Source organism: Papio anubis, chromosome 20 (genome assembly GCF_008728515.1).
Source record: "Papio anubis isolate 15944 chromosome 20, Panubis1.0, whole genome shotgun sequence".
NCBI classification, from domain to species: Eukaryota; Metazoa; Chordata; class Mammalia; order Primates; family Cercopithecidae; genus Papio; species Papio anubis.
In genome coordinates, this window is record NC_044995.1 from 21,062,440 (window position 1) to 21,089,663 (window position 27,224).

Consider the following 27,224-nt stretch of genomic DNA (forward strand, 5'->3'; position numbering starts at 1 on the left):
TAGGGGCTGGGTGTGTAGCTAGTGCCTTGCAACAGCAGGGCTCGGGGGCTTGGCCACAACCCAGTGCTATTCCCTCCCCAGCCCTCCTGCTTGTTTATACCTGCGCTGGGGCCAGGTCTTCTCCACCCTCGATGCACCCCTAGGCAGGCCCCGGGTCTCGATGGCTCACCTCTGACAACACAGGGTGCCCCGTGACCGCAGCCATGAAGCCATCTCCACGTGGCAGTGGGTGTGTGGGATAAGGAGTGATCACACCCAGGTGCGGCTCTGCACAGGTTGTGGGCTTGTTTTCGTTTTTGCAAGGAGGGGCCCCTCTGTTCTGCCTCTCCTTCCCCTCTAGTTCCAGGGTGGTGGCTTCTGACCTTTCCAGGGCTGGAGAAAGGAGCAGGAGGAGGAAGGCAAGGGATGGGGGCAGCCTCTGCTGGCTGGCACTGGAGGACCCAGGTTGTGGCCCCCACTTTGCCTGTCAAGGGGTGGCACAAATGTCCAAGCTGACTCCCCCCAGGGTGCATGGCTGGGGACATTGGGGGGCACTCCCTGAGGCACAAGGAATGTGGCACCGGCCGGCTGCGTAACTTCCTTCTCTCAGCCCTGGGAATCCTCCCAGCCTTTCATGTTTCCCATTTGGGTCACCTGAGTCTCCCAGGAGGACCTAAGGAAGATTTCTAACCTCTCTGGATGCTCTCTCAGGTGTGCCCATGCCTGCTGGTGAGAAGCCAGCTCTGCTCTGTGATTCTGTCTCTGTCTCTCACTGTGCCCATGTCTCTGTCTGTCTGTCTGTCTGTTTCCTGCCTCAGAATGACAACACAGCCTCTCCACATCAGTTTTCTCAGGCGTGTGTGGGTCACCTGACCACTCTGCCCCTTCCGAATTCCAGATCTCCCATCATAAACCTCTCTCTGTGTGGCCTCCTGGCAGCTCCAGTCACCAGGCTTCAGGGCGAACAGCAAGGGGGTCTCAGCCTATCACTAACTCCCTCAAAGACACCATCTCACTGCTTTTCACACCTTGGAGTCACTAAATTGGTCCATGCTCTCCTTTTTCTCCCCCAGCGGGAGCCGCGCATGGGGTGTAGCACCCGCTGTGAGCAGAGAACCGGCCTCCTACTGTTCCGTCTGTTGTTGGGAACCGAGAAAGGGACAAAACCGAGGAAGAATCCAAAGCAGTGCCATTTCCCCTCCTATAGCAAAAGTGAAGCCCCGGGGAGCTGTTGGGTTTTCCAGATCGTCTCTGCTTTGGCTCCACCCACCTGGCGTCTGGATCTTTGCCCAAGGTCACCTCCTCCAAGGGCCTTCCCGGGTGCCTCAGCCACACTGATCCCTCCCGTGAATCTCACTTTTGTTGTCTGTCTTCAGTGCGACATCGTCTTGGCTGGCTCCTGAGCTAGAATGCCGGGCCTCCTGAGGGCAAAGGCTTTGGTCTGCTTTGTCTACTGCATGTTGCACAGCAGGTGTTTGGAAACCTAATTGCACGATCCATTATCTGGACCCTGGGAGGACGGTGAGAGCTGGGGTTGTGGAGGGCGGCTTGCATCTGGAGTCCTGGCCGCCCAGCTTCCTGGCCACCTGCTCTTCATGCTTCAGCAATGTCTATTGATGGCCACATCTCATGGTCAATCAGCCATGTAGTAGGTTTATGTCAGCAGCTGTGCTGAGGGACAGGGTGGGAAGGGGAAGACGGTCGATGGTTGCCAGGGAGCCTGAGCCAGGCCCTTCAGGCTTAGGACTGCCTCAGTTCCCTCCAGGGGGTCTTGCCTTAAAAACCCTTGGCAGCCCTAGACTAGAGATCCCCAAGGTTGGTCCTATGCCTTATCTTTTTGGTGCCCTAACAACTGGCTCTGTACTGGGTGCATTTCCAGGTGCTCAGTATCTGTGTGCCGAGTAAATGAAAAAAGGGTTGAATGACATCAGACCTCATTTTGGGCACAGACACCCCAACACCCTTCCTGTCTCATTTAAACAGTTTTTGTTGTTGTTGTTGTTTTGAGACGGACTCTTGCTCTGTCACCCAGGCTGGAGTGCAGTAGTGTGATCTCGGCTCACCGCAACCTCCACCTCCCGGGTTCAAGCGATTCTCCTGCCTCAGCCTCCCAAGTAGCTGAGATTACAGGTGGGAACCACCATGCCCGGCTAATTTTTGTATTTTTGGTAGAGAGAGGATTTTGCCATGTTGGCTAGGCTGGTCTTGAACTCCTGATCTCAGGTGATCCGCCTACCTCGGCTTCCCAGAGTGCTGGGATTACAGGCGTGATCCACCATACCTGGCCTTTAAATAGTTCTTAAAGTCTCACCTGCCTCCAGAAAAGTGAATGGTGCTCATGAGAAATCAAACCAGGGACAAAGTGGATTGATGGGGAGATCAAGGCCTCCCTGCACCATAATTCCTAGAGTTACCATCCAGGTACTGAGCAGAGATGGGAGGGAAAGGAGGATGGGAAAGGAAGGTGGCTGTTTGGGGAAACCTGCCACGTGCCAGGAGCCGATCTCCTTGATGGTCAGATAATCACACCCCTGCCCTCTAAGGAGAATGGGTCCCTTTGCCGAAGCAGGTGAATGGGTGGAGAAAGATCAAACCTGAGAAGCGAGAGGGGAGCTGGGGCACCTAACTGGAAAGCCTGAATCAGTGAAGAGAATTAGGGAACAGGTGCAGAGGACCTTGAACGACAGCAAAGCCGTGAGGTTTCTCAGGGTGGCTGGTCTTCAGGACTTTCTCTGGCAGCTATGGGTTGTGCAAGAACTGAGTAGCGTCACTTTTGGGAAGAGCCGTTTTGAACTGGCTTCCCCTTTTCACATTCTTCGAGAAATGCAAATAAAGGACGGGGGTTTGTTTTCTGGGGGACTTTGAGCTTCTGTGCTGGGTCTCAGTGTGGCTCCAGCATATATAAGACGATGCCTCACTTCCTATCGTGGGCCACCTGCGTGGTAGGCAGTGGTCTCTCCCTCTCCACTTTACAGATGGAGAAAACGAGGCTCAGGCAACCTGGTGAACCCTGCCAAGATCACCGGGCTAGTTAAGCCAAAGAATCAAGATTCAAGCTCTCACGCTTGTCTGCCTGCAGAGCCAGTATGCTTTTCCTAACAAGACACCAGACTCTCTAATCTGCTGGTCTGATCACTAAACCACTGTGACTCCATTTCCTTCCCCCCAGGCCCCGTGAAGCCTTTCCCCTCTCCTCATCCCCACTCTGACTCCACAGACTGAAAAGCGTTCGCTGGTTCTTTGAAGTGGCATCTGAGCCATTTTTATTGTGAGCTCTGTCTCCGTGGCACGTTAATCCATGCCAGTGTGTCCGTCTCAAACCCGGAGTCCTTGGAGTCAAGGGGGCCGCTGTTATGTACGCCTCCCTGTGCAATGCCTCACTTCCAGAGGGGAAGCCAGGCCAGGACGGGGCCCTTTCCTACTTCATTTCTGTCCTTTTCTGGGCTTTCCCCCAGAGGCAGAAACTGGGCATAGTATTTGTGACTGGGGATGTCAGATCAGGGGTAGGGGACCAGAGAGATGTAGAAGGGAAGGAAAAATGATGACAAGCAGATCCCAGGAGGGACACAAGCCGCTGGGGGTGGGGGTGGCCAGTGGCCGTGGTGGGGGCAGGGGGAGGTGTGCATGTCAGGGCAGGTGTTTAGATGGGTTTCTGGGTAGCAAGGAGCTGGGTGGAACAGAACAGGGACAGGAGATTTGGAGTGTTGGGGTTACCCTCACCGAAAAGGCTGGCTCTGAGCCAGGCACAAGGTTCTCCACAGTGAGCATGTGTGTGGTGTGTGGTGTGTGTGTGTGTGTGTGTGTGTGTGTGTGTGTGTGTGCGTGTGCGCGCATGCGCATGCGCGGAGGAGGAAGCCATGTGGTGGTGTCTGGGGAAGCTCTGGGATTTCCCTGGCCCCTGCTGCCCCCAGCGCCTCCGCTGCCGTCCGTCCGGTGTCAGTGCTTGACGATCACATAGTCCACATTTTCTTGTGCCTGAGGCCGCTCCCCGAACCCAAACTGAATCAGCTCTGAGTAATGAATCCCCTCATCTTCTGGAAAATCTGGAATGACGTTCTCATAGTCGCCCTGAGAAAACCACGTGGTGGTCAGCCTGGCCCCGCTGTCGCCAGCCTCCACCGCTGCTTTTCTCTGCATTCTCTCCTTCATTCCACCCGGGGCTCCAAAAACCCAGGCGGGCGTCCTCGTGTCAGGAAACTGGCTGTGGCCAGTATCCAGGACCCAGAGGTACCTGCCTGGCTCTGACCCGCTCTGCCAGAGCAACCGTCTCCAACACCCAACCTCTGCCACGATGGATGCCTACCCAAGTCCTTCCTATGTGGGACCCACCGCTGAAGCCAGGCGTCTGTCCCCAGCCTTCCACAGCCCCACCTTCCTTACCACCTGACGCTTCTGCAACACTGAATAAGTGACTGTGTCATCGCAGTCTGGGGGAAGTCTCTGCATCTCTGGGGTCTCTGCATCTCTGAGAGAGAGGGCAGACAGATGACCACGTATGAAGCATCTCCCATGAACTCTCCTCCCTCTCAACACCCAGAGCCCCCAACAGCACCCCAACCTCAGCCCCTTATGTAAAACCTGAGGCCTCCCCAGTGCCCAAAGCTCACAGCAGGAGCTCGTGCAAATGTGTGTGGAGGGAGTAGGCGTGGGTGTGTATCACAAGGTCTTGACCTTTGTGATAAGAACGGACTGGGCATGTGCGCTGCTGACTTGAAGAAGCAGGTCCACTTCCGGAGACTGACCCTTACCCAGAGGCTTGTTTCGGAGCCGGAATAAGGCAGTGCATGTATCAGGGTGCCTGGCATGGGCCTGGCACAGAGGGCAGGCGAGACAAGAGCTTTTCCTCCCGCCTCCCTCCCAGGGTGTAGGGTCACCCTCCTGGTACCCTCAGTACCCAGTTCGTGGTGTGTTCGTCTCGGGAAAGCGCAGGGTGGCATAGCTAATGCCATCTTCCATCATCGGATTGTAGCATCCCAGGGAGTGGGGACCTTCAGAGAGGGGGGTCCTTCTAACCTGGGAGGGAGACGAGGGTGAAGTGCTAACCACCTGTTACCCAACCCTCGTCCCCTTCCCTGGCCTCTGACAGCCCAGGTCTCCCCAGAGGACATTTTATCTCCTTCCTTCACCTTGTTTCCCCACTCAGCTTCACGGTCTGCCTCGTGCCTATCCTTTTTTTTGGTGGGGGGGTGCAGAGTCTCAGTCTGTCACCCAGGCTGGAGGGCAATGGCGCGATCTTGGCTCACTGCAACCTCCGCCTCCCGGGTTCAAGCGATTCTCCTGCCTCAGCCTCCTGAGTAGCTGGAATTACAGGCATGCACCACCACGCCCGGCTAATTTTTAAAATATTTTTGGTAGAGACAGGGTTTCACCATGTTGGCCACGCTGGTGTCAAACTCCTGACCTCAGGTGATCCACCTGCCTCAGCCTCCCAAAGTGCTGGGATTATAGGCATGGGCCACCGCACCCAGCTCCATCCTACCTTTTTGTTCCTCACAAAGAAGCTCTGGCCACTGGAATTTTCCTGAAGCCCCTGCTGGCTCTGTGTCCTCTTCCAACTGAGAAATAAAAGCACAGGTGTGAGGCTCAGGGACTCCACAGGCTGGAGGCTTCGAGATGGACACGGGTCTCTGCCAAGGGAAAGAGGAGGTGGTGGGGGCCAGCAGGAGCTCACCGTCGCTGGACCTTGAATCCACACATTGCCAGGATGAGGATGGCCAGGCAGGACCCGAGTCCCACAGCCACTCGCCTGCCAATGGTCTCCGGGCTATCTGGGTGGAGAAAGGAGAGACCTTAATCAGCTGAGAGGCCAGCTCTGCCTGGCAGCCTTTGCCTGGAAGGCATCCTGGACTTCTCTCCGCAGCCAGACTTGTTCTTCTCCCCTGCATGCATGGGACAGGGGTGCAGAGGGAGAGGGTGACACCAGCCCCTGCTTGCTCTGGGCCTCCCTTTAGGAGAAAGGCACTAATCCTCCTGAGGAGCTGCTTTTCCCACAGACACGGCACGCCCAGAGCCTGTGACCCGCACTCGCATGAATGGGTGCAGCTCTTCACAGCAGTATGGCTGTGTGATCAGCTCTGAAAATGCACCTGTCTTCCACCCAGCAATTCCACATGGGAATGCATCTTGCAACTGTCCTTGCAAGCATGCCCAAAACAAGAGGCTGCAGACCTAGGCCCTGAAGAGGGCACTGGGAGGAGGACGTATGCAACCTTCATATGCGAGGACTCCATGGCCCTGGGAAAAAGAGGAGGCTGTCAGGCTGTCTGCAGAGGGGACATCCAGGGAACAATGGTTTTATATGACGGGATGTGTCTGTTAGATTTCTGATAACATGTTCCAGATATTTTCCTTTGGCCTTCAGTTGTGCTGGTGATGGTTCTCTAGATTGACTGATTGATTGATTGAGACAGAGTCTCGCTCTTTTGCCCAGGCTGGAGTGCAGTGGTGAGATCTTGGCTCACTGCAACCTCCACCTCCCGGGTTCAAGCGATTCTCCGGCCTCAGCCTCCTGAGTAGCTGGGACTACAGGTGCGCACCACCACGCCCAGCTAATTTTTGTATTATCGGTAGAGATGGGGTTTTACCATTGGCCAGGCTGGTCTCGAACTCCTGGCTTCAAGTGATCCACCCACCTCGGCCTCCCAAAGTGCTGGGATTATAGGCATGAGCCACTGTGCCTGGCCAGGTTCCCTCAACTTAAGGCTATGTTTCCAATTATTAATCTGAAAAAGTGCAATGAATTAATTAAATATGTTCCCTATGCTTCCAGATTCTTTTCTGTTGTTGTTATTGTTTTGTTTGTTTATTTTTTAAAAAACTTTTTGGTATTTTTTGTAGAGATGAGGTCTTGCTATGAGGTATGGGCTATGTTGCCCAGGCTGGTCTTGAATTCCTGGGCTCAAGTGATCCTCCCACCTCGGCCCCTCAAAGTGTTGCGATTACAGGCATGAACCACCACGCCCAGGCTCCAGACTTTAGACACTCTGTGTATGCATAGATACAGAACAATGTCCAAGCAGTATTATTACATGGAAAAAAGCAAAGAAAATTCCTGGGCAAAGTGTGAGCTCTGCCTCGTCTGTGTCACGAGGAAGGGTGTATGTGCACAGACCTCTGTATGTGAATTGTGTGTGTGAAAAATACCCCTGGGGGGACATGGGATGACTGTGTGCAGTGAGGACCTTTGGTGGGGATAAGAGTCCTTGGGGATCAAGAGTGAGCCGCATCTGTCTTTCCACTATTTACCCTTTCATGCTTACATTTTATTTTTTTACCGTGTGCTTGTATGATCTGTTTAAAAATCACTCAAGTCAACTACTCTGGAGGTCAAGGCAGGAGCATCACTTGAGCCCAGGGGGTCGAGGCTGCAGGAGCTGAGATTGTGCCACTGCACTCCAGCCTGTGCAACAGGGTGAGACTCTGTCTCAAAAAAAAAAAAAAATCATTTACATTTTAAAAGATAAAAACAAGGAGGCTGTCAGGGCTGAGAGAGACAGAGTAGTCAGAGAGAGAGACGGGGACTCAGTAGGCGCTCAGGACTTCTGGAAGGTGGAGCAGCCTGAGAGGGGACCCTAGACGGAGGCAGGAGAGACTGCAGGGGAGGTAGAAAAAGAGAGAGACTGATGACGCAGGACAGGATGACTTCTCCAGCACAGTGGCAGGTGGCCTGGAGCAAGGGGTGTGAATGGGAAAGGGGACAGTGAGGTGGGGAAGAAGGGGCCAGCTGGTCTGGAAGGCTTTTGGGGAAGTCACAGGAGCAGACAGGGCCAGAGAGGAACCTGAGAGGAAACAGGGAGGAACTAAGGGCACAGTGGCTCATGCCTCTAATCCAAGGGCTTTGGGAAGCTGAGGCAGAAGGGTCACTTGAGGTCAGGAGTTTGAAACCAGCGTAGGAAACATAGTAAGACCCCATCTCTACAAAAATGTAAACATTGGCCGGGTGGTGCATGTCTATAGTCCCAGCTACTCAGGAGGCTGCAGCAAAAGGATTGCTTGAACCCAGGAATTGGAGGCTGCAGTGAGGTGTCATTATGCCATTGCACTCCAGCCTGGGTGACAGAGTAACACCTTGTCTCTATAAGAAGAAGGAGAAGGAAAGAGAAGAAGAAGAAAGAGGAGGAGGAGGAGAAAGCAGAAGAAGAGGAAGAAGAAGAAGAGGAAGAAGGAGGAGGAGGAAGAGGAGAAGGAGTCAAAAGAAGAAGAAGAAGGAGAAGAAGAGAGAAAAGAAAGGAAAGAAGGAAAGAAGAAAGAAAAGAAAGAAAGAGAAAGGAAGAAAGGAAGAAGAAAGAAAGAGAAAGAAAGAGAGAAAGAAAAAGAAAGAAAGAAGGAAAGAAGGTCACCACCAAGAACAAGAGCAGGAAGAGGCCTTACAGTAGACGGTGAGGGTGATGAGAGGCGAGTGGCCCTTGCCCACTCTGTTGGTCCCCTGGCACCAGTAAGCACCGGAGTGCTGGACCTTCACCGGCTCCAATCTCAGCATCCGGCCGGAGTAGGGAAGGCTTTGGTTATTCCAGTCAAACCAGGCGTAGCTGTAGACGGGAGGGTTGGCGTCACTCTCACAGATCAGGGTTGCCGTCTTCCCCTCCATCACTTGGTTCCCCTGGCTCATGGACACACGCAGCCTCCTGGGTGCATCTGCATGGCGGGCAGGGGGGGGGGGGTGCAAAGTCACCACCAGGCAGGCCACTGGTCCCCGCTCTGCTCCACTCCCAGCCTCTGGCCCCAACTCACACAGCACTTCGAGTGTCCAGGCCTTGGACGCCGTCTGTCCTATGGAGTTGTTCACCCAGCAGCTGTAACTCCCAGCATCTTCTGGGGAGATGGAGTCAAAATTCAGCTGGCTTTCTTTCCCCAGAAGGCTGCCATTTTTCTCCCAGAAGAACTGGACTTCTTTGGGGTGGCTGCTTGAGAAGTCACATTGGAGGCTGACCGAGTTCCCAGAGTGAATCTCAGAAAGGGGCTTGATTTTCCGGACCCTCACGCCTCGGGGGGCATCTGGAGGGCAAGGGTCCCAAGCTGACCTCTCCGCTCCCTGTCCCTTTTGCTGTCCCCAGGCCTCCCCTCCCCTTGGCCCTGAGGCTGGGCTCCTGTCCCTCAATTCTCTTGAAGACACTGGCCCAGGCTCTGGCCTCGTCCCCTTCTTCCCCTCATCCCAGCTGGGACACCTCCCAGATCCCCCTGCCTAGCCCAGAGACTCACACAGGACATTCAGGGTGACAGGGGAGGCCCACGAGCACCAGTTGTTACAAGCTGCGCAGGCGACGGCTGTGTTGTTCCAGCCAATGTTTTGGATCTTCAGCACCCCAAGCGATGGCTCCTCCCAGCCGCCACGGGGTCTCCATTCATAGTGGTTAACAATGGGGTTACTGGAACTGTAGTTACAGGAAAGGGTCACCGTGTCTCCTTCTCGAATCGGCGTGGGGTTTTCAATCACCATGGTCACCTTCTTGGGAGGATCTGGAAGAAAGCCGGAGAGGTGAGTAAAGAAAAGCCAGCTGTCCATAGTACCTCTTCCCTCCTGCTCCCTCTTCTCCCGTTACCTGTCCCGGGCATCTGCACAGGTCCTAAATTAATCTAAGGGGGGCTTGTGCTTCCTTCCTGTATCTGTGCAAGAACAGAAACCTTGCCCTGGCTCTCTGGCCTGGCTGTGGTTTGGTGCAGGGGTTCGGGGCACAGTGCTGAAGCCAGACGGCTGCCGAGAGGTGCACGGGCATGGGCTGCGGGTCTCAGTTTATGCATCTGTCAAACGGGGTCCTGAGGCTGGGCACGGTGGCTCACACTTGTAATCTCAGCACTTTGGGAGGCCGAAGCGGGCGGATCACCTGAGGTCAGGAGTTCTAGACCAACCTGGCCAACACAGCAAAACCCCGTCTCTACTAAAAAGTTTAAAAATCAGCTATGCATGGTGGTACATGTCTATAGTCCCAGTTAGGAGGCTGAGGCAAGAGAATCGCTTGAACCTGGGAGGTGGAGGTTGCAGTGAACAGAGATCAAGCCACTACACTCCAGCCTGGGCAACAGAGGGAGACTCCATCTCAAAAACAAAAGGCCACGGAGGGTAGGTGGGGGGTGAGTCCTGAGAGTTCCTAACCTCCTGGGAATTATTTCAAGAAAGAAATGAGACGATGCCCTTAGAGCAGAGTGTGGCGGTGGCAAACACTCCACAAACAATCGCTACGGCTGTTGCAGTCGCACATCCAGCTGTCTGAGATGCTCAGATTTGGGGTAACTTGTCCCGCTAGCACATGGGTGAGACATCTCCTGCGGGGTCCAAGGATGAAGCCTATGCGTTTTTTTTTTTTTTGTCCTGTGCCCTACTCGGTGACAAGATTCACTGTGTTAAAGAGGGTCTCACAATGGAGAGGTAATGAGACAGTTTGCCCCAGTTTTATCAAAATTTTCAAGACCTCTTTTAAGACTCAGGCACTGCCTAGGTTGGCTAAGTCTCTGCTTCAGGTCCCTCATGGGTCCTTGGTATCTTGCAAAAGTTGAATGGTTTTTGGAGAGAGCCCTGTACCCAATCCCAGGTTGTGAGTACAGGCCCCATTCCTGCTCACTGCAACCTCTGCCTCCGGCCTGCTTATTCTCCTGCTTCAGCTCGAGCTGGGATTACAGGTGCCCCACCACACCCAGCTAATTTGTTGTATTTTTAGTAGAGACAGGGTTTCACCATGTTGACCAGGCTGGTCTCGAACTCCTGACCTCAGGTGATCCGCCCACTTTGGCCTCTCAAAGTTCTAGGATTACAGGCGTGAGCCACATGCCTGGTCAATCCTTCTTTTTTTTTTTTTTTCCTTTTTTTTCTTTTCTTTTTTTTTTTTTTTTTTTTTTTTGAGACAAGTTCTCACTGAGTCATCCAGGCTGGAGTACAGTGGTTCGATCACCAGCTCACTGCAGCCTCGACCTCCGGGCTCAGGTGATCCTCCCACCTCAGCCTCCTGGGTAGCTGAGACTACAGGCGTACATGACCATGCCAGGCTAATTTCTTGTAGAGATGGGATTTTACCATGTTGCCCAGGCTGGACTCGAACTCCTGGCCTCAAGTGATCTGCCCACCTCGGCCTCCCAAAATGCTGGGATTACAAGTGTGAGTCATCATGCCCAGCTCACACCTATAATCCCAGTCCCAGCGTTTTCTTTTTCTTTTTCTTTTTGAGACCCAGGTCTTGCTCTGTCACCCAGGCTGGAGTACAGTAGCAGGAACACAGATCACTGTGCAGCCTCAACCTCCTGGGCTCAAGCAATTCTCCCACCTCGGCCTCCCCAGTAGCTAGGACCACCAGCACACACCACCATGCTCAGCTAATTTTTGTATTTTTTTGTAGAGATGGTATCTCGATGTGTGGCCCAGGCTGGTTTCAAACTCCTGAGTTCAGGAGACCCTCCTGCCTCAACCTCCCAAAGAGCTGGGATTGCAGGTGTGAGCCACTGCACCTGGCCTCATTCATTCAACAAGCATCTACAGGCTGGGTACAGTGGCTCACGCCTGTAATCCCAGCACTTTGGGAGGCCGAGGCGGGTGGATCATGAGGTCAGGAGGTTGAGATCCGGCTGACACAGTGAAAGCCCGTCTGTACTAAAAATATAAAAAATGAGCCGGGCGTGGTGGCGGGCACCTGTAGTCCCAGCTACTCAGGAGGCTGAGGCAGGAGAATGGCGTGAACCCGGGAAGGCGGAGCTTGCAGTGAGCCAAGATCACACCACTGCACTCCAGCCTGGGTGACAGAGCGAGACTCCGTCTCAAAAAAACAAACAAACAAACCAAAAAAAAAAAACCCCAAGCATCTACTGAGCACTCTCCGTGAGCTAGGCACACAGCTGTGAACAGCAACAAACAATAGAGCCCCTGCCCTGAGAAGCTTACAGGTCAGGAGTCTCTGGCTGCTCCTTGCTCTTGACTCTAGGACCCTAGAATGCCCTGCACCCCATCTGCCTTCCGCCTTCCCCATCCATCTTCTCTCCCTAGAACCAGAGACTCTGTGGCTACTCACACTGGACATCCAGCTCAGCTCCCGGGCCCCTCTCTCCAATACCAAGAATGTTTTCCGCCACACAGGAATAAGTCCCAGCGTGCCAGGGGAGGATCTTTTGGATCTGGAATTGCTTCTCTGTCCTTCCCTGCACTTCTTTGCCATTGTGGTACCACGTGTAATTTGTTGGAAGAGGATTGGCTGGTGATATGCAAAGAAAGTTGACTTCACTTCCCTCCACAGCCGGTGACTGGGAGATCTGAACCCTGGAAGGTTCCGGGGCATCTGGAAGAGGGGGCAGAGGTGAGTGGAGGGGTGAGGAGAGCACCCCCAATCTGTGCACACGGTCCCGAGAGCCCCCGTAGCTTGCCTCTCCGGGTCCACCCCTGCTACCTCCCTGCCTGGCCCATCCCCAGCTGCGAGGGGCTCACACTGCACTTGCAGGAACACTTTTTCCGACGTTGCCGGGCCCACGTCATTGGAGACCCTACAGCAGTACCTCCCAGTCTGGGACTTGGTCACTTCGTGCAGGGTTAGCATGAGCGTATTCTGCTCCTTCAGCGGGATGCCATCCTTGAGCCAGGATACCGTCGTGTACTCCGGGTTGCTGCTGTTGACCTTGCAGGTCATGGTCACAGAGTCCCCCTTCCTCACTATGGTTTCATTGGAAGTGACCTCGATCGTCAACTTTGGGGTGTCTGAAGGAGCAGAGGGGCAGTCAGGGAGGGGGCGGGGAATTCTCAGAGGGCGGAGGGTGTGGAAAGTGCTTTTATTCTGACAAAGTGGTGACCTGCCAGTCCCTTCACCCAGGTGATGGTCACGGCTTCCTAACTCGGCTCTCAGCTTCCCCCTCCCACTTCCTCTACCTGCTAGTCTCCACCAGCAGCACGCAGGGTTCCTAACACCATCCACCAGACCTCACCAATTCTGCTGGAAACCATGAGTGGTTTCCGTGCTTTGCATAGAATCCCAAACCCTCACCTCAGCCGTCGGGATCCAGAGTCCTGCTCCATCTCCTGCCTCCTGTCCTACCATGTGGCCCTCAGAGGCCGTGAACTTCAGCCTCTGAGGTCCTCCCACTCCCAGCTCCTGCCTCAAAGCTTTGAACCTGCTCTTCTCTTTCCCTGAAATCCTCCTCTCGCAAATATTTGCTGGCCTCAGCCCCTTCCTCCATTCCAGTCAGCTTAAGTGCTCACCTTCTTAGAGAGGTCTCTCCCCATCACTCCCCTCTCCCGGCCTTATTTTTTCCCTAACACACATATCACTACCTACAATAGTGTTGTATATTTCTTTGTTAACATTGCTTTGTTCCATATTCTAATGTCTTGGCTCATGCTGTGTATTTCTTTGTTAATCCATTTGTTGTCTGTCTCTTTCACTGCAGTGCCAGCTCCGTGTGGGGCAAGAGCTTTGCTCACTGCTGTACCCTGCCCCCCACCCTGTGCCCCCACTGGCAGCCGTAATAAGGCCTGGTGCCTAGTAGGTTCGTGATAGATATTTATTGAATGAATGAGGCACAAGATAATGATGCGAAAAAAAATCTCCACCAAGAGGGGAACAAAAAGACCTAACCAGATAATCCCCAAATCATGTCATGGCTTGAGGATGGACCGTTTTATTCTGTTAGGCTAAAGCAAATCTGTTTCCCAAAACACCAGGGCGGCGTGACCGAGGTTGGAGGACGCCACCGTCTGTGCAGGCTTCTCGGTGCCCTGGGTGTGTGCCCCCTGCAGGGCTGGGGAGAAGGTGACACAGACCTTGCCCTTCCCATAGGCACGTCGGGGAGACTCACGCTTCACGTTCAGCTGCACCGTGTCTTCGGAGAGGACCTTCCCGTCCACATCGTGAAGCTCGCAGGTCACGATCTTCCCATGGTGACTCCACTGTGGCGAGAACTTGAGCTCACTCCGGGTGAAGACAGACTTGGTGCTCAAGGAGGTCGAGGTGACAGCAGGCTGCCTCATTGGAACCCCCTCTAGTAACCACTGCAATTGGATCTGATACCCATAGCAGGAGAAATTCAGCAAGCAGGTCAGAGTGACTTCCTGGGATTCTTGAAGTTTTGGGGGGAGCTGGATACGAGGTGGAAAAGGCCTTTCTGCAAAAGAAGAGTCCACGCTGGAGGCTGGGGGACTGAAGACGTGAGCGTACACCTGGCTTTAGATGTCCTGTCCCAAATCACCCCTCAGGAACCCCTTGCCACTTCATTCCACCTCTCTCCAGTCCTGCTTTGTTGTTGTTGTTGTTTGTTTGTTTTTGTTTTTCTTTTGTTTTGTTTTTTTGAGATGAAGTTTCCCTCTGTCACCCAGGCTGGGGTGCAGTGGCGTGATCTTGGCTCGCTGTAACCTCTACCTCCCCAGTTCAAGTGATCCTCCTGCCTCAGCCTCCCAAGTAGCTGGGATTACAGGTGCCCACCACCACGCCCAGCTAACTTTTTGTATTTCTAGTAGACACAGGGTTTCGCCATATTGGCCAGGCTGGTCTTGAACTCCTGACCTCAAGTGATCCTCCTGCCTCAGCCTCCCAAAGTGCTGGGATTACAGGTGTGAGCCACCACACCCGGCCTCGATTTTTTTTAGAGACAGGGTCTTGCTCTGTCACCCAGGCTGGAGTGCAGTGGCACAATCCTAGCTCACTGTAGCTTTGACCTCCTAGGCTCAAGCAATCCTCTCACCTCAGCCCCCTGAGTAACTGGGACTACAGGCATGTGCCACCACACCTAGCTAGTTTTTTAAACATTTTGTAGAGACAGGGTCTTTCCATGTTATCCAGTCTGGTCTCAAACTCCTGGGCTCAAACGATCCTCCAACCTCAGCCTCCCAAAGTGCTGGGGTTAGAGGCGGGTACCACTGCACCCAGCCCAGTCCTGCTTTTCTCCACTTTGAATCACTTTTGCTCACCTGAAATCCTCTCTGAAAGGCCTTGACCACACTAAACCTCCTTGGGAACTGTAATCCACTCTCTTTTCATGCTCATTGCCAGATGTCTGCTTTCTGAATGATTGCAAAGTTCTATTCCCACCACCTCTAAGTGAATTTTATCAGTTTAGTTCACAGGCTTTTCAGCTTTGACAAACCTGTGTTGGTTTCATGGCTTCCTTCAGTATTGCAGCCATCCAAACACCGCATTCCTTTAGTGGGGTGGGTCTGTGTGCACCCAGCCTCAGCTCTCCCCAAGGCTGGACCACCTCCTTCAGACAGCGGGGTCTGAAACTGCATTGCTCACTCCAAACTTAAGGCTGCTTAGAACTGCCCATCCAGGAAACGGTGTGGAACGGAGTGCCAACACTCCCTATGGCAGGGGCCCCTCACACCTGTGTTTCATGGGTCAAAGCCACGCCTACATATGCAGTGCTATGGCTGAGCTTATGTTATACAAATTGTAAGATGTTCGTTTTGCTTCTTTTCTTTTCTCTTTGTCCTTTTCTTCCTCCATGCAAGATTAGTTACATTTGGTCATTTCAGTAGCAGGTAACCATTAATTCACTAATAATTGTTTAACTTACATCCTGACCCCCCGGCAGCTGCCTGCAAGATAAATGAACTTGTCTCTCTTTCAAAGAACAATGATCCTTAGGTCACACAGACCTCCTTGATGACATCCAGAAATTTGATGAGCCGAGAGACGCAACAGCTTTAATGATCAGGAGGTCACCTCCTGCACACCTACTTTATTCATAAAAGCCCCCAGTAACGCTCAAAGTCGGGTCAGATTTGAGAGTTTCTCTCTTCTGTCCCCTCACTTTGGCTAAATTAAATAATCCTTTCTTAGCTTCTAAGCACTGATGTGTCAGTGTTTGGCTGACTACGCATCGGGAGCTCAAACCTGGCCTGTGGGGTTCGACAACAGTGTCATCTAACCTTGAAGAGCTCATGAGAACTTGCCATGAACATTAACACACTGACAGATTTCACTGGAAAATCTAGATTTCCATCATCTCTTGAAAAACCAGAAGATCAGGCCGGGTGCGGTGGCTCTCGCCTATAATCCCAATGCTTTGAGAGGTTGAAGCAAGAGGATTGCTTGAGGTCGGAGTTCAAGACCAGTCTGGGCAACATAGGAAGACCCATTTCTACAATAAATTAAAAAGTTAGCCGGGCATGGATGGTGGCATGCACCTGTGATCCTAGCTACTTTGGAGGTGGGAGGATAGCTTGAGCCCGGGAGATCAAGGCTGCAGTGAGCTGAGATCGCACCACTGCACTCCAGCCTGGGTGACGACAGTGCGAGACCCTGTCTCATAAAAAGGGAAAGGAAGGGGAAGGGGAAAAGAAGAGAAAAAAAGTTAAAAAATATTTTATGATTTTTATAACACAGGTTCAGTTATGGCACTGCACATGTAGGGGTGGATTTGACTCATCAAACACACGTCTGGGGCCTCTGCCCCAGGGAGTGTGGTTACTCCGTTCCACACACAGTTTCCTCTATAGGGAGCTCTGAGCAGCCCTAAGTTTAGGGTGCAGCTTCAGACCCCGCTGTCTGAAGGGGGCAGTCTAGTCTGGGAGAGAGCTGAGGCTGGCTACATGCAGAGCCACCCCACTAAAGGGATGCGGTGCTTGGATGGTTACCGTACTAAGGCCAAACACGAGTTTGTCACAAAAGCTGAAAAATACATGGTGAGAAAGAAAGAGAGAAAGATCAGGAGATCCGACAACCTTGGAATCCAGGTCCCAGAGGGGCAGGAACTGAGGGTCAGATGGGACATCCGAGGTCCCGCAGCTCTGACTAGTGCTGATGCGTCACCATCGTCACCCACTGGCGTCCCCTGCCTGAGCTCTGCAGGAAGCTCGGTTTGTGAGCTCTCTGCCAGGAGTCAGGTATTTCCTGCCTCCCACTCACCCCTGCCCAGAGCAGAAGACCCGCTCCCCGAAGGCCTTACCGGAGACATTGAGGTGTATTCGTTCCATCCATTTCTCAGTCTTGGACACCATCCTCAGCCCCAGCTGACCACTGTCATTGACGTGCACTGGGTGGATACTCAGTGTGCAGTTGTTGTTAATCTTGTTCCCCAGGAATTGCACCCTTTTCTGCCCTGAAGGAACCTTCCCATCCTTTGTGCTTTCATAGAGTCTGGTCCCTTCGAACTTCGACATGTTCTGGTTATACTCAGGATTGTGGAACAGGATGAAGGTTTCCAGGGCACCATCTAGGACTCTGTAGGTGCAGGGGACCCAGACACAGGCCCCCTCCCAGGCGTAGATGGTTCCAGGGTGATCAATATTCCATTTACTTGAGTCAGAGAAAGCCAAGTATTCTAGAACTCACCACAGTGATCAGAAAGCATTACTGAGGGGGCACGAGAGCCTTCTTTTACAAATTATTCTTTATTTTAAAATTTGTTTAATTTTTAATTCTTTTTAGAGATAGGGGTCTTGCTAAGTTGCCCAAGCTGGCTTCAAACTCCTGACCTCAAGTGATCCTCCCACCTCAGCCTCACAAAGTGCTGACATTTCAGGCATGAGCCACTGCACCCAGCTGAGAGCTTTCCAAAAACTAAAGAATTCTCTCTGAGGATAGTGGGAGAAATACAGAGATACACAAAGACAGCAGGATGCAATGAGAGAAGCGTATGTATATATGGGAAACATATATATTTGTATGTACATCTATCTATACACACCGCCACCCCCACCCTACCCTATGTTGACGCCTCTCTGCCTGGGTCTTTCCTCCTCCTCCAGTGCCCACTGACATCCCAGAACCCCAGTACTGGCCCAGGCCACAGTCCTTACCCAGGAGCAGGAGCCAGGGGCCGAGGAGATGCATGGTGTCGTGTCTGGGTGGAAGCCTGAGCAGGGGAGAGTTTGTCTTTGAGCCATCTGGCCACTGACTTCTTCCACATGGCTTTTCTTGCTCACCCACTGAGCTCCGACCCTTCCCCTGGATCTGGGAGGACTGGGTCTGGTTGCATTATGGGGATGTGGCATTTGAGATGCTCACAGAGTTCTTTCTTTTTTTTTGAGACAGAGTCTTGCTCTGTCTCCCAGGCCAGAGTGCAGTGGTGCAATCTCCGCTCACTGCAACCTCTGCTTCCCAGGCTCAAGCACTTCTCTGGCCTCAGCCCCCCAAGTAGCTGGGTAAAGGCAGGGGTCACCACGCCTGGCTGATTTTTGTATTTTCAGTAGAGATGGGGCTTCACCATGTTGGCCAGGCTGGTCTTGAACTCCTGACCTCAGGTGATCTGCCAGCCTCGGCCTCCCAAAGTGCTGGGACTACAGGGGTGAGCCACCACTCCTGGCCGGGAGTTTTTTCTAGGTATGCTGTGCCTCTCCTTCAAACTGAGAGCCCTGTGAGGGCAGCTTCTCTCTCTTCCCAGAACTCCTTCCTTTCTTCCTTCCTTCCTCCCTTCCTTGCTTCCTTTTTTCCATCCATCCATTCATCCATCTCTAATTTTACAAACCTCCTGCCTGGCTCGCAGGCTTTGAGTGGCACCAGACCACTGAGTGCCTTGAATGCCAGGCCCCGGATAACATGGAGCTCTCTCTGGTGCTACTCATCAAGGATTATACTCAGGGACAGATATGGTCAAAACTTGGTTTGAAAGACCAGGCAAAAAGGAATTTTAAAACCAGTAACAAAGTATGGGTGAGCCAGGTGCAGTGGCTCACACCTGTAATCCCAATACTTTGGGATACCAAGGCAGGCAGATCACTTGAGGTCAGGAGTTTAAGACCAGCCTGGCCAACATGGCAAAACCCCATCTTTACTAAAAATGCAAAAAATTAGCTGGGCGTGGTGGCGCACACCTGTAATCCCAGCTACTCGGGAGGCTGAGGCAGGAGAGTTGTTTGAACCCGGGAAGTGGAGGTTGCAGTGAGCCAAGATCGTGCTACTGCACTCCAGCCTGGGTGACAGACCCAGATCCTGTCTCAGAACAAAAACAAAACAAAAAATAAAGTGTGACACCAGGAGAGCATTTTGAGGGGTCTGGAAGGTCTCTGGAGAATGCCCCACAGGCCAGGTAGGAAACGTAAATCAGCCGAGTGGGGACAAAGGTTGTACCTCCTCTAAAGGTGGTAGCTGTCTCAGTTCTAGTCAGTTATTGCCAGACAGAACCTGAGCTCAGCACTGTCTGATCTTCCACTGTAAGAGAAGTAAGAAGCTAAACTTCTAAGTGGAATGACCTACTTAAAAAGAAAAATAGACCAAGGAGAAGTGGCCAATGTGGGAGGATTACTTGAGGTCAGGAGTTTGAGACCAGCCTGGCCAACATAACAAGACCACGTCTCTACAAAAAAAGTTTAAAAATTAGCCAGGCATGGTGGCGCACACCTGTGGTCTCAGTTAATTAGGAGGCTGAGGTGGGAGGATCAGTTGAGCCCAGGAGGTCAAGCCTGCAGTGAATGGTGATCTCCCCACTGCACTCCAGCCTGGGCAATAGGGCGAGACCCTGTCTTGAAAAAATAAAAAATAGGCCGGGTGCGGGGGCTAACGACAAATACACCAACTAAAAATATGCAGAGCTGGTCAAACAAAACCTATCTGTGGGTTAGGTTCTGTAATTGCTGCCCGTCTTTCTCTCTTTCTCTGCAATGAGCTTATCCTCCACCATCCCTGACCTCTGCATAGAGTTATATTTACATAGAGTTAAATTTAAGTCCCAATTTACATGATCGTGGCCCTCCGTGCTGGCCCCCGGGGACCCCGAAGGATGTGACAGCAGAGTGTGTCTCCGGTCTCAGCACCAACCCAAGTCCCTCCCACTCACCTGCCAACATTTCCCACGCATCAGTGTTCCTCTCTCTCTCTGTGTTTATCTCCTCGGGCCACACGGCTCATGCCGAGGGCTGCCAGGTGTCAGTTCATGGGTGTGGGGAAAGCTAAGCTGCTTGTGGACAGCAGGAAGGGGGTCTCGCTTGACCTGAGCATGAATTTGGGGTGCAGGGTCTGAAGCTGAGGCAGATTCCCCAGGCAGAGTTGACATGAGCCCTGCAAGTGCTCATAATGTCACATGCAAAAAACGTCTTCAAGGTCACATACACTTGAGAAAGGCAGGGTTAAAGAGTTAAGTAAAATAATAATAATAATAATTATTATTATTATTATTTTTGAGACAGAGTCTCATTCTTCTGTCACCCAGGCTGGAGTGCAGTGGTGTGATCTCAGTTCACTGCATCCTCTGCCTCTAGGGTTCAAGTGATTCTCCTGCCTCAGCCTCCTGAGTAGCTGGGACTACAGGCATGTGCCACCACACCTGTCTGATTTATTTGTTTGTTTATTTGTTTGTTTCAGTAGAGATGGGGTTTCACCATGTTGGCCAGGCTGGTTTCAAGCTCCTGACCTCAGGTGATCCCCCCAACTTGACCTCCCAAAGTGTTGAGTTTACAGGCGTGAGCCACCGCACCTGGCTTAAGTAAGATTCTTTACTGCAGGGCTTTAAAAACCTTTTAGGAAACTCTATCTACACCATTAATCTCTAGATATGGAGATTAGAGTATAGTATAATACATTGTCCATACTTCTTTGACCATGGGATCTACTTTACATGTTCCATAAAAAACTTTGCAGGGTTGCAGGACCAGTGTTCTCTGAAATCCCCTTAAGGTTACCTAAGGGGTAACAAGGGCTGTGGGACGGAATAGACTCTGTTTCCTGCAGCCAACACTTGCCTCCAGGAGCCGGGCCATCGTCCCTCCTCTGTCGGCACCCTCCAGCCACACCCTGCTCTGGGCCGGGCTGGAGCATCCCAGCATGAGTGGGAGATGAGTGTCTCCATGGCAGGGCTGTGTGCTGCCTCAAGGAGCTCCAGGAGTCTCTGGAGCACAGGAGTAGGGCCCCAGGCCCGGGAATTGGAAGGCTGAGGGTGGGGTGGAGGTTAGGGACAGCAGTTATTATGCACAGAGGCTCAGGACAGGGCCATGCTGTCCAGACCTCCTCAGTCCAGGCCTGTTGAGGGCCTTGCAGAACCTTGGGGCTGGCCTCCCTGGCTCCTTCTTCCCTCCTAGGCATCCAGTAACCTACCCTACTCTCAGAAGACTCAACAGGCCTGACAAGGAGGATGCTCAAGACAGGGGTCTGTCTACAACCTGTTGTAACACAGGTAAGAGAGAGCCAGGGAGGTCCCCACTGTATTCCCAGCTCTGGGAGGTATGCCTGGCCTATAACTGCTGTTCCATAATAATTTGCTTGTTGAATGCAAAATAAAAGCAAAATGGTTTTTACCTCTTTCCGCGTGTCTTCCCTCTTCAGGGACCCTGGCAGCATCTGAGAGCAAAAGGAGAAGTACAGTAAAGTCTCTGGTGACAGAGGTTTCCCCTCCATGGCCACACCCCCTGCTTCTCTATGGCTCTGAGGGGGACCAAGTAGCATCATGATCTGGGGAGTGGGGAAAAGAGACGAATGAGGGGGATGCAGGCTCAGAGTCAGATCGGAAGACTCGAGTATGTATGGGCAGTTCTTCCTTTCAGTGTGTGGGTTTGCAATATCAGATCAGTTTCAGAATCGGCTCCTTCACAACTACCCCTCTACCCAGCTCTCAGGAAATGCGAATGACTCAAGTCAAGCAGGAGAACTGGAGCCCGCTGAAAAAGGCACAGGCCCACCTGAAAGTATTTGTAGTTTAGTGACACCATCTAGTTATTACCATTTCCACTCCTTTCATCAGAGGCATAAATGGTGGGGAATCTGACCACCTACACTGAAGCCCCTAAAGGTTGAGGGAGGAGCACATAGATATTGAGGAGGAAAAAGATATCTTGGCCGGGAGCAGTGGCTCATGCCTGGAATCCCAACACTTTGGGAGGCTGAGGTGATGGATCACTTGAGGTCAGGAGTTCAAGACCAGCCTGGCCAACATGGTGAAATCCCGTACCTACTAAAAATACAAAAAATTAGCTGAGCGTGTTGGCAGGCGCCTGTAGTTCCAGCTACTCAGGAGGCTGAGAAGGAGAATCACTTGAGCCCAGGAGGCGGAGGTTGCAGTGAGAAGAGCTCGCATCACTGCACTCCAGCCTGGGCGACAGAGTGAGACTCTGTCTCAGAAAAAAAAAAAAAAAAAAAAAAAAAAGAAAGGAAGGAAACGAAAAGATATCTTGTAGGGCTGGGCATGGTGGCTGTGCCTGTGGTCACGCCTGTAATCCCAGCAGTTTGGGTGGCCAAGGTGGGCAGATCGCCTGAGCTCAGGGGTTCAAGACCAGCTTGGGCAACATGGTGAAACCCCATCTCTACTAAAAAAAAAAAAAAAAAAAAAAAAATCCAAAACTTGGCTGGGCATGGTGGCAGGTGCCTGTGGTCTCAGCTACTCAGGAGGCTAAGGCAGGAGAATCACTTAAGCCTGAGAGGCTGAGGTTGCAGTAAGCAGATCGTGCCGTTGCACTCCAGCCTGGGCAACAGAGCCAGACCCTGTCTCCAAACAAAACAAAACAAAACAAACAAAAAAAGATATCTTGTAGGAAGTGTTATTGAATGGAGAGTCTTGAGGCTGAAACCTCATCACTTTTATAATCTTGTAGCCAGAGAGTGTCTGAGGAGCAGAACAGATAGCAGTGGAAGCCATGCACATCCTACAGATGATGAGGGATGCGCTGAGAGGTCTTCACTCCAGCACCACTGCCCTCTACAAGCAGCTGGCCATAGGGAGGGAAACAGAGAGAGGGAAGAACACCTTCTTCCAAAAGCACCTATGGGGCTGGGTGTGGTGGCTCACGCCTGTAATATGCTTTGGGAGAGCGAGGCAAGAGGATCGCTTAAGGCCAGAAGTTTGAGACCAACCTGAGCAACATAGCAAGACTCTGTGCAGCTACCCAACAAAAACAAAAAATGAAAAGTAGCTGGGCATGGTGGCATGTGCCTGTGGTCCAAGCTACTTGGGAGGCTGAAGCAGGAGGATCACTTGAGCCTGGGAGTTTAAGGCTGCAGTAAGCCATGATAGCACCACTGCACTCCAGCCCGGGCAACAAAGTAAGACCTTGTCTCAATAAATAATAAATAAATAAAATGAACAAAAAGCAGTGATATTCTGGGAAGATGGACTAGATGTATTTATTTATTCTGCCAAGTATAACTGAAAACCTTGAACATGATAAGACAAGCATAAGAAGACTGAAAGATGGAGAGAAGCAGACTGGTTAGGGACCTCGGGACTTAAGGAACGGTGGTGAATTCCCTGGGATTTCTCTTTGCCTCATATATCTCCGGGTGAATATTGAAGAAGCCAACAACTGAAAATGCCAAGGGGCACAAACAAAACAAGTCCCAACAAAACAAGTTCTAGCAAAACTATGATTTTCTAGCCAAAGAACAAGGAAAGGGGCATCGTAGAAAGACAGAGTCTTTTAGTCAATACCTGCTCTGCTCCTGCCAAGTTCCATCCTCACCCCTGTCAGCAAAGGCTGGCTGGGAAACCTGGACTTTCACCCTCACCAGGCTGTAACAAAGAACCCTAGGCCACTCCCATACTCAGTCGGAGTGATGCCTGAGTTGGAGCTGGGACCTTCACCCCTACTGGGATCACCCTCCCCCAGTGTGGTGTTGGTGGAGACCGTGTGGGCAGCCTGGACACCCACTGCCACCCCAATGCAGAAGTGAGGGCTTTCCCCCACCCCCACTGGAGTAGTGTCAGAAGAGGCCTAGCGGAGAGTTGGGACTTTCACCACCACTCAGTGGTAACAAGCGCCACTCTCTCTCTCTCTGCCACACACAGTGTCGATGAAAGCCATATAGGGAGCAGTAATGAAGCAACCCTCCCACTCCCAGCCTGGGAGTTGTCGTGGATTCCTAGTGGGGAACCTGAACTTCTACCCTTACCTAACAATAACATGGAGTCCTCATCTCTCCCAGTCCCCCAGGTTCAAGAAAGGCTGAATGGAGAACCTGGACTTTTATCCCTGTCTGGAAGCAATGAGGCAGTGCCCCCACTTTATTTCGCTGGAGCAGTATAAAGGGAAGCCCGCTAAGACAAAAGATTTAAATAAGATCCAGACTCTTATAACATAGTGCCCAGAATATCCTGACTTCAATGGCAAATCACTTGTCATACTAAGAATCAGGCATTCTCAGACTGAGTAACAAAAGATAATTAACAGGCACAAGCATCAAGATGACACAGATGTTACAATAATCTGACAAAGATTTTGGAGCAGCCATCATAAAAATGTTTCACTGAGAAATTATAAATGTGCTTGAAACAAATAAAGTAATAAAAAGTATCAGCAAAGAAATAGAAAATATAAAGAAGAACCAAATGGAAACTTTAGAACTAAAAAATACACGAGCTGAAATAAAAACCATAATGGATTGGCTCAATAGCAGAATGGAGAGTGTAGAAGAAAGAAGCAGTGAAACAAAACATATAACAATAGAAATTACCCATTCTGAACAATGGAAAGAAAATAGATGAAAGGAAATGGAACAAAGCCTCAAGGACATGTGTAACTATAATAAAAGAAGATCTAACATTTTGTCATTGAAGTCCCAGAAGGGGAGGTAAAGGAGGGTGGGCCTTAAAAAAATTCCAAGAAGTATTGGCTGCAAATTGTCTTCATTTGACAACATACATGCACAATATATGTCTACAGATTCAAGAAGCTAAGTGCATCACAAACAGGATAAATCCAAAGAAATTCATGCCAAGACACATCATAGTCAAACTTCTAAAAACAAGAGGCAGAGAAAATTCTTGAAAGCAACCACATAAAAATGGCACATTACCTATACCAGGAAAACTGTTCAAATAACAGTGGGTTTCTCATCAAAAACTATGGAGTCCATAAGAAAGTGACACAATATTTTTCAGGTGCTCAGAGAACTGTCAATCTGGAATCAGGCCTGTATCTAGTGGAAATACCCTTCAGGAATGAAGGGGAAATTGAGATATTCTCAAACGAAGGAAAACAAAGAGAATTTTTGTTCAACACAGACCTACCCTAAAATTATGGCTAAAGGCAATTCCCTGAACAGAAAGGAAGTACTTTTTTTAAAAAAGAATCTTGGAATACCGGGATGGAAGAAAGAACACTTGTTGAATGCGAAAAAAGAACAAAAATGGTTTTTACCTATTTCCTCACATCTTCCCTCTTCAGGAACCCTGGTAGCATCTGACAGTAAAAGGGAAAGTACAGTAAAGTCTCTGGTGACAGAGGCTTACCCTCCATTGCCACCCCCTGCCTCTGGAAGAGCAAACCTATGGGTAAATACAATAGACTCTTCTTTTCCTCTAGAGTTTTCTAAATTACGTTTGACACTCAAAGCAAAAACTGTAACACTGTCTAATTCTGTTCTCAGTGTATGTAGATAAAATATTTAAGCAATTAGCCTATAAATGGGAGAGGAGAAATGGTTGTAAAGGGAAGTAACTGGTAGAGTGTTGAAACCAGTAGACTCTGATAAATTATGTATGTTGTAATACCTAGAGCAACCTATAAAAAAGCTATACAAAGTAATATACTCAAAAACACTACAGATAAATCAAAATGGAATTCTAAAAAACTGTTCAGGAACTCACTAGAAGCTGGAGAAAAGAAAAAGAATCAAAGAAAACAAAAAATAAAATGACACGCATCAGCCTTAGCATATAAGTGATTACATTAAATGTAAATAGCCTAAATAAATGCTGTTTACAAGAAAATAGCTTGAAGGCTAGGTGCAATGGCCCACACCTATAGTCTCAGCACTTTGGGAGGCCAAAGTGGATGGATCACTTGAGGCCAGGAGTTCAAGACCAGCCTGGCAAACATGGCAAAACCCTGTCTCTACTAAAAGTACAAAAAAAATTTGCCAGGCATGGTGGTGCATGCCTGTAATCCCAGCTACTCGGGAGACTGAGGTGAGAGGATTGTTTGAACCTGGAAGGCAGAGGTTGCAGGGAACCAAGATCATACCGTTGCACTCCAGCCTGGGTGACACAGCAAGACCCTGTCTCAAAAAAAAAAAAAATTAATAATAATAATAATAACTTCAAATATAATGGAAATATACCATGCAAAAAGTAGTCAAAAGAAAGTAGGAGTGGCTATATTAATAACAGATAAAGTAGACTTCAGAGCAAAGAAAATTACCAAGGCCAGAGATGGACATTATATAATGTGGGAAAAGTCAATCCACCAAGAAGACATAACTATCCTAAATATGTATGCACCAAACAACAGAGCTGAAAAATATATGAAGTAAAACCCAGTAGAAATAAAAAGAGAAATAGGCAGCCGGGCTCACACCTGTAATCCCAGCACTGTGGGAGGCCGAGGTGGGTGCAGTCAGGAGTTTGAGACCAGCCTGGCCAGCGTGGTGAAACCTCATCTCTACTAAAAATACAAAAATTAGCCAGACATGGTGGTAAACACCTGTAGTCCCAGCTACTTGGGAGGCTGAGGCAGGAGAATCACTTGAACTCAGAAGGTGGAGATTGCAGTAAGCTGAGATCGCACCATTGCACTCCAGCCTGGGTGACAGAGTGAGACTCCATCTGAAAAAAAAAAAAAAGGAATAGGCAAATTCACAAACATAATTGGGAACTTCAATATTCTCTCTCAACAATAGAACAATCAAGCAGAAAATCAACAAGAATATATAAGAACGCAATGACACACCATCAACCAACAGCATCTAATTGACATTCATGGAATTATCTACCCAACAATAGCATAATACACCTTCTTTTCAAGCATCTATGGAATATATACCAAGATAAGTCATATGCAAGGTCATGAAACAAATGTCAGACATTTGAAATAACTGAAATTACGAAGAGTATGTTCTATTACCACAATGGACTCATTAGATACCATAACAGAAAGTTAAAAGAAAAATCTTCAAACACTTGGAAACTAAACAAAGCACTTCTAAATAATCCAAGGGTCAAAGAAGAAATCGCAAGTAAAATTTAAAAAATACATTGAATGGAATGAAAATGAAAATAGAACTTACCAAATTTTAGGAACCAACTAAAGCACAAGAGGGAAATTTATATCACTTTGGGAGGCCGAGGCAGGTGGATCATAAGATCAGGAGATCGAGACTATCCTGGCTAACACAGTGAAACCCTGTCTTTACTAAAAATACAAAAAATTAACCAGGCGTGGTTGCGGGTGCCTGTAGTCCCAGCTACTTGGGAGGCTGAAGTGGGAGAATATGGCATGAATCCGGAGGTGGAGCTTGCAGTGGAGCCAAGATCAGCCACTGCACACTCCCAGCCTGAAGCGACAGTGAGACTCTGTCTCAAAAACAGAAATGTCAAATCTATAATGTAAGATTTGATCTCAAGAAACTAGAAAAATAAGAGCACATTAAACCCAAAGCAAGCATAAGGAAGGATATGATAACGAAAAAGGGAGAAAGCAATTA

The 27,224-nt window shown here is 50.4% G+C and overlaps 1 protein-coding gene across 7 annotated transcripts; it reads right to left on the bottom strand.

The window, feature by feature from the left end:
- Positions 1–1,538: 1,538 nt before the first annotated feature.
- CD22 (CD22 molecule) lies at positions 1,539–26,256 on the bottom strand. 7 transcript variants are annotated; one of them, XM_021931013.2, is made up of 15 exons: positions 26,225–26,242; positions 21,111–21,152; positions 17,681–17,736; positions 16,828–17,208; positions 13,741–14,046; positions 12,380–12,646; positions 11,970–12,233; positions 9,178–9,435; positions 8,710–8,973; positions 8,350–8,613; positions 5,651–5,747; positions 5,459–5,534; positions 4,874–4,992; positions 4,360–4,444; positions 1,539–1,650 (listed from the first exon to the last, which is right to left on the bottom strand). In XM_021931013.2, the coding sequence occupies exons 3-15, from the start codon at positions 17,712–17,714 to the stop codon at positions 1,639–1,641; spliced, it is 2,427 nt and encodes an 808-aa protein (XP_021786705.2). In that variant the 5' UTR covers positions 17,715–17,736; positions 21,111–21,152; positions 26,225–26,242; the 3' UTR covers positions 1,539–1,638. The 7 variants fall into 7 exon arrangements, with proteins under 7 accessions (XP_021786705.2, XP_031515504.1, XP_031515505.1 ...); XM_031659644.1 differs by lacking the exon at positions 1,539–1,650 and adding an exon at positions 3,213–4,047 and having other exon boundaries at positions 26,225–26,241; XM_031659645.1 differs by lacking the exon at positions 1,539–1,650 and adding an exon at positions 3,675–4,047 and having other exon boundaries at positions 16,828–17,202; positions 26,225–26,240.
- Between the last annotated feature and the right edge of the window lie 968 nt (positions 26,257–27,224).